This window comes from Durio zibethinus, chromosome 3 (assembly GCF_047325235.1).
Source record: "Durio zibethinus cultivar Kanyao isolate XHJ-2024 chromosome 3, ASM4732523v1, whole genome shotgun sequence".
Taxonomy (NCBI): domain Eukaryota; kingdom Viridiplantae; phylum Streptophyta; class Magnoliopsida; order Malvales; family Malvaceae; genus Durio; species Durio zibethinus.
The window spans coordinates 35,483,532-35,489,866 of NC_143164.1; the positions used below are offsets into that span (position 1 = coordinate 35,483,532).

The 6,335-nt window shown below is 27.8% G+C and overlaps 1 protein-coding gene across 1 annotated transcript; it reads left to right on the plus strand.

Annotated features, from left to right (window-relative positions):
• Positions 1-237: 237 nt before the first annotated feature.
• On the plus strand, positions 238-2,535 carry LOC111283673 (transcription factor MYB14-like). The gene is made up of 3 exons (XM_022872250.2): positions 238-467; positions 599-728; positions 1,447-2,535. Exons 1-3 carry the CDS (start codon positions 335-337, stop codon positions 1,997-1,999), a joined length of 816 nt encoding a protein of 271 aa, XP_022727985.1. The 5' UTR covers positions 238-334; the 3' UTR covers positions 2,000-2,535.
• The last annotated feature ends 3,800 nt before the right edge of the window (positions 2,536-6,335 follow it).

The following is a 6,335-nucleotide window of genomic DNA, read 5'->3' on the forward strand; positions in this document are numbered from 1 at the left end:
TAAAACCAGGTGAGGTACACTAAAGTATTGTATTAAAATAATTCATTCACATATTTATTTTTAATTTTAAGGGTTTAAGTGAAAAGTACTGAAAATTTTTTGAATTATAATAAAATTTTTAAATGTGTATTAATAAAGTATATATAGCATTTTTCAAAAGAATAAGGCGATGGTACACTTTGAACTTTTTTGTACAACTCAGCTTTTGCTGTTTGGTGTTTTTGTCTCAACTCTCATGGTGTGTTATATTTATATATAACCCTATAAAAACTGCTATTTTGAGCTTATAATCAGTGCAGCAGCCAGAGTTTGATTAGCTTTGAGAGAGAAAACAATGGTGAGAACTCCATGCTGTGAGAAAATGGGATTGAAGAAAGGTCCTTGGACCCCAGCAGAAGATCAGATTCTCATCAATTACGTTAAACTCTATGGCCATGGCAACTGGCGAGCACTCCCAAAACAAGCTGGTAATAATTTTACTTGTTTCAACAAAAATGCATCAACTGTTCACATCATTAAAAGCAAATTTCCAAAATCTTGATTTGTTTCTCTGTTGGTTTTAATCCTTTGTTCTTTTATGTTCTTGTTCTTTTTCCAGGTTTATTGAGGTGTGGAAAGAGTTGCAGACTACGTTGGACAAACTATTTGAGGCCAGACGTTAAACGAGGGAATTTCACCAGGGAAGAAGAGGATACCATAATCAACTTACATGAAATGCTTGGTAATAGGTGCGTATTGATTGAATTCCTTTTTTCCCACAAACATAAAAATTCTATCTGAATTCTCAACTCTCAACTTCATTGCCTTAAAACAAAACATAAACTACAAACAAAATAGTAGGATTTAAGTTCATACATCTTGATATATGTAGATCAATTAAGCTATTCAGCAGTTAAATTAAACTGATAGATCCTTAGGGTTAGATTCAATGGAGAATCCAAGATCTTCTTCGGGAGTGTTTGTTTATGATATATATATATATATATATATATATATATATATATATAGACTATTAGCAGATTTACTAATTTTATCAGATTTTCTAGGAAAAATTTTGAATGAATTCAAGAAATTAAAATTTTTTTTTTATTTTTCAATATTTAAAAATGTTCATAAATACTCTACTTCAAAAGGTGGATCTGCCCGTGGATTCTAGTTTTATTTATTACTTTGGACTTTGAAGATATTGGAATATGCTCCTTATGAGTAGAGCAAATTGGTGGTATGATCACAATTTTTAAATTCAATTTGGTTATAAATATAATCGTAGAAACATGTAGGACTGAGAAGATTCCTAGCTGTGATTGTCGCTATGGTTAATTGTAAACACGTTTCAAAGCTCAAAACAATAAAAAAACACCAATATCAAAGCAAGATCACCACATTGTTTACTCCATAGCCTAAGCAGATTCCGATTCTCTTTTGGGTTTTCTTCGCTTTTGTCAGATGGTCGGCAATCGCGGCAAGATTACCGGGGCGGACAGACAATGAAATTAAAAATGTATGGCACACCCACTTGAAGAAGAGGCTGAAACAGAACCATGGTTCCAATGACAACAAGCGACAAGCCATTGATTCATCCAAAGACATTAAAAAAGAACAAGAAACCGTGAATTTTCTAAGCCCTGTAACTGCTGCAGATAGCCCCGGATACAGGCCTGTTTCCCCGCCAGAATCGAGCAGCGAGGTTTCCACAATAACGACAAGCGAAAACAATAGTAACATGTGCATGAAGATTGAAACCCACGAAGATTTCTCTGAAATTGATGAGAACTTCTGGTCCGAAGTATTGCCGGCCGACAACTCCAGCCTGGCCAGCGATTTCCAAGTGGTTGGTTCTGACCCACAACCTCATCATTACTTTCCAAGCTCCGCACTAGCAACATTTGAACCAGCCAATGACCATGGTTCAAATCTATACAGTTGTGATACTAACATGGACTTTTGGTATAATCTTTTCACAAGAACTGCGGATTTACCAGAACTACCAGAAATTTGAGTAACAGTAATTAACTTTTCGATCACATCAGTTGTAACCCTTTTATTTTTTTTCAATTTTAACCTCATTATTCAGAATTGGAAACGAAGATAAAAAGCATAAAATGAAAACTTTGTTCAATGATCTTGAAAATTGTCCAAACTTTGCAAATGAGCCAAAATAGAATAATTTGGGGAGCAATAATCAACTTGCGGTGCTTGTCAAACAAAACTATAATTAATGTGTGTATTTGTCAAGATTGGCATACTTTTGATAATCTTTTCGTACTTTCATACCAGAAGACTGATGCTTGATCACCTGTGAAGCCAAATACTTGGGCTCATTAGCTAATCATCATGATCCCATTAAAACAATTAATTTCAAGATGGTTTAAATTATGAAATAATTTTCCCTTGAAATCAAATTCATTGCTTGTATTCAAGATTGATTTTCTTGCTGGTTAGTAAGATTTAATTATATATTGCTAAACATTTTGACAAAATATGACATTGACAACAATTTTTTTTTCTAGAAGATCGCAATATGAAAATAAGAAAAGAAATTATAAATTTAAAATTTAAATATTATACTTGCAAAATATCATATTTTAAAATTGATAATATTAAATTAAATTTTGAATTCAATTATAATCATTTTTAAAAGCCCACTAACATCAATTTGAAAACAGCTAACTGTTCTTCTCAAATACACAAAATACTAATAAATTAGTTTTTTTTTTTTTTAATCTATTGGCTCCACCAAATCATCCATTAGTATGCAATGGATTTCGTATCAGATTTGGAGCTATCAAAAAATATATTTAAAATTAGATCATAAAAGAAAACTCGATTTTCTCAACGTAATCTTTGTGTACTTATTTTCCTACAAAGAGATTATTTACTCAAACAATCGATAAGGGTAGGGAGAGAGAAAGAGAGAACAAGATGTTGAAATGGACACTTCCAATGCTTTGGATTTTATAATGGTGATTACACTGTAGATTTCAGAAAATATTCAATTTATATCTCTTCAAGCAAGCAGAAAAGGTGATCAGAAATAAATATTTTAATTCAATAGTTTTTTTTTTCTTAATTTCCACCATATCTAAAGCAGAGTTGCTTCAATTTATTGATGAATTGATGAAGGTAGAGTTGCTTCTCTTCCTGCAGACAGACCAGTATTGAAGCATATTCATGACATAAATCAAATGACTGAGATTCCAAAGTAAAGGAATTGGCAAGGAAAATGATGTGTGGGAATTAAAGGGGAAAAGATGCAATCACATCAAATTGAAAAGAGGATTCAGACAAAAAAAAATGAATAAATTCAACTGATTATCTCTGGTTGGTTTCATCAATCTTGTGGCCTAAAAGGTGGGTAACCTGTTGCAAGTTATCCAAAACCTTGAGAGCTGAGATATTCATTAATCATATGATGAATTGGGTCCCAAAATCTATTGCATATTTTTGTGTGAAAACATAAGAATCTCAAGGGCCTATCTGTTTACTAATTGCTTGAGCATGATACATGTGAAAATCACCGTAATCAATCAAATAACTTATGAAAATGAGACAATACCTACATTATTTTGTCAGCTTATTGGAGAAATACTGATAAATAAAAATGAAATGCTTTAGCTTGCTAAATCAGTTGAGTGAATTCCCATGTACGATCTGTTCTGGAATAAATATTGGTGACATAAGGGACAGGAATTTGGTTATATAAGTACTGTAAATAGAAAACCAAGGCAGTGATATTTCTGAGATACAAAGTACAGACACTCAACTGAGCTTTGGGTCAGTGGCACCCCATGTTTGAAGAAGAGGCGTGGTCGTCTAGTGTTGTCCGGCGAGCTTCCGGGTTCTCATCCAGCCAGTAAGTTAGAGTATGAGTGGGAGAATTAAAGATAGGGTAGGTGTTACATATTGAAAAAAAAATAAAAATAAAAATAAAAAATAAAAGGGAAGAAGAAGTCCAGAGGGAAGTCACTCCAAACAAGAACATGACAAGTCACCAGTCATATTTAATATTCACATGCTTCTCATTGACAATAAAACAAATCGCAATTGACAGAAAATTGTAAACTGTTATTGATGTTGATGCCCGTCTTAATACAATATATTGAATAAAATTTGTGTAAATTTTAATTGAATTAATCGATTAAATTAATTTAATTTGATTAATTAATCATTCATTGAATTAATTTTAATTAATTATTAAAAATAATTTTAGTAAAATTTTAATTTTTTATTAATTTGATTCAAAAATAAAATTTACCAAATTAAGTAAAATGTTAATCAAAATATAAAAATTAAAATATAAAATTAAAATTAAATCAAATGGATCATTTTATTTTATAAGTCGTTAAAATTTTTAATTTAATATTTTGATATTTAAATATTTCATTAGATGATTTTATTTAGTTTATTTCAAATATGAAAAATTAAAATTTTAATTTAATTTAAATTTATTTTATAATTCATTTAATTCAAAAAATTAATTAAATAGATCAAATTAATTTAAAAAATAAATTAAATTATTTTAATTAATTAAAATAATTTAATTTAATTTTAAATAATTTAATTTAAAATTAATCAAATTGATCAAGTACACTCTCTTATATTAAATGCATGCTTTGGTGGCAATTTCAACTTCATATTCATCAAATTTCTATAAATACTTAATTTTTTTCGAAGTTTTTTATAATATTAGGTCTCGAATTATATTTTGATATTGAGAATTAAAAAATTTATTTTGTAAGTCAAAATTTAAAAGCTCAAAAGTGTTTTATTTTTATTTTGTTATTTTGTAAAAAAATAACATAAAATTTATTTTTTAAAAAGATTATAATTTTATTTAAATTTAAAATTTAAAGGTTGAGTGGTAATTTTTGGGAATCAAAATCTCTATAAAAAGAAAAAAATTTTGATAAAATCTTAATAAATTCAATTGACATTAAAATTTTTTAAATTAAAGTAAATTTCAATCATTATAAGAAGAACTCAATTTTAAACTAAAAAAAAAAAAAAAAAAAACTTAAAAATAACACAATCAACAATTATTAAACAATACAAAACTTCAAATTTTGAAGCAAAATTTTTGAATGGGTTCAAGCTTGAAAGCTACGTCATTCTTCAAATTTGGGAGGAGGAGCTTCTGAGCTAGGAAAAAAAAAAAAAGAACTGCTAGGTTGTTTAGAAAAAAAGGCATAAGACAAAGAAAAGGAAAAGGTTTTATTTTAATAGAATGGAGAAGCTACCAAACGGTACCGTGTAAGTATCGGAAGAAATAGGGAAAACTGAAAAAGGAGTTGATTTGGACTTAAGAAGATTCAAGCCTTATAGACTTGTAGTCCCTAGCACTTCCAAGCAGCCCACTTCTTTGGGCTATCCTTTGTGCTATAATCTTCGACTTTTTCTATTCCGTGCATAGTTAATTATTTATTTTTTATTTTTTATTTTTTATTAGTATATAATTTTTTATTGAAAAATAATAAAGAAAAGAAATTTTGATGTAAATTTTGATTTCGTAAATTTAAGAATCGTAAATTTATTTTATATAATTATTTTTATTGATTATTATTTGTACGCTTATGATGTTTGAAATAGATTAATTTGTTATTCTAAAATAAATCTGGCAATGAAAGAGTTTATTTTTAATACTTTAGAGGTGAAAATTTTTTTGTGAAAGTTTAAATTTTTTTTTAATATTTAAATATCAAAATCAATAAAAATAAATAACAAAAATTATTTTAATTATAATTTAAATAAAATAACATAAGATTAATTTGATACTAATTTTAAATGGTATGAGAGTGCTAAAACTATTTCTATACAAAATCGACCTTCAAATTTAATTTTATTGATATAAATTAAAATTTATTTTTAAAAAATTTTTAATTAAACTTAAAATAATATTAAAAATGATAAATTTACATAAATAATTAATCATATTTAAATAAAAAAATTAATGATAATTCTATATCTATTGTGTCTAATAAACTAATTCTCGAATCCCACTGTTACGACGATTTTGATTTTTTTTTTTTTTTATCAAAGTGGACTATGTTAATTAAGGTCGTCCCACCTACCAAACCAAAATGGATTAAGTGGACCATACACGTAAATTGCGCTTAGATATGAGGCAAAAAGGTCATAAAGAAACGAAATGAATCAATCTTTTGATAACTAATGAAAACAAAAAAAAGTTACGCAATTTGCTCATAATTTAATGCACAAAACAAAATCTAGAAAAACAAAGAGATAAATATAGGAGAAGAGATGGGTTTTTTATTTTGTACCAAAAAGAAAAGGAAAAAATGGGTATAATTTGGATATAAAACCTGCTGTTTTTACAG

Coding starts and splice junctions, on each gene's coding strand:
- LOC111283673 (XM_022872250.2), top strand. CDS start 335: ATGGTGAGAACTCCATGCTGTGAGAAAATGGGATTGAAGAAAGGTCCT. Junction 468..598: donor AGCACTCCCAAAACAAGCTG/GTAATAATTTTA, acceptor TTCTTTTTCCAG/GTTTATTGAGGTGTGGAAAG. Junction 729..1,446: donor CATGAAATGCTTGGTAATAG/GTGCGTATTGAT, acceptor CGCTTTTGTCAG/ATGGTCGGCAATCGCGGCAA.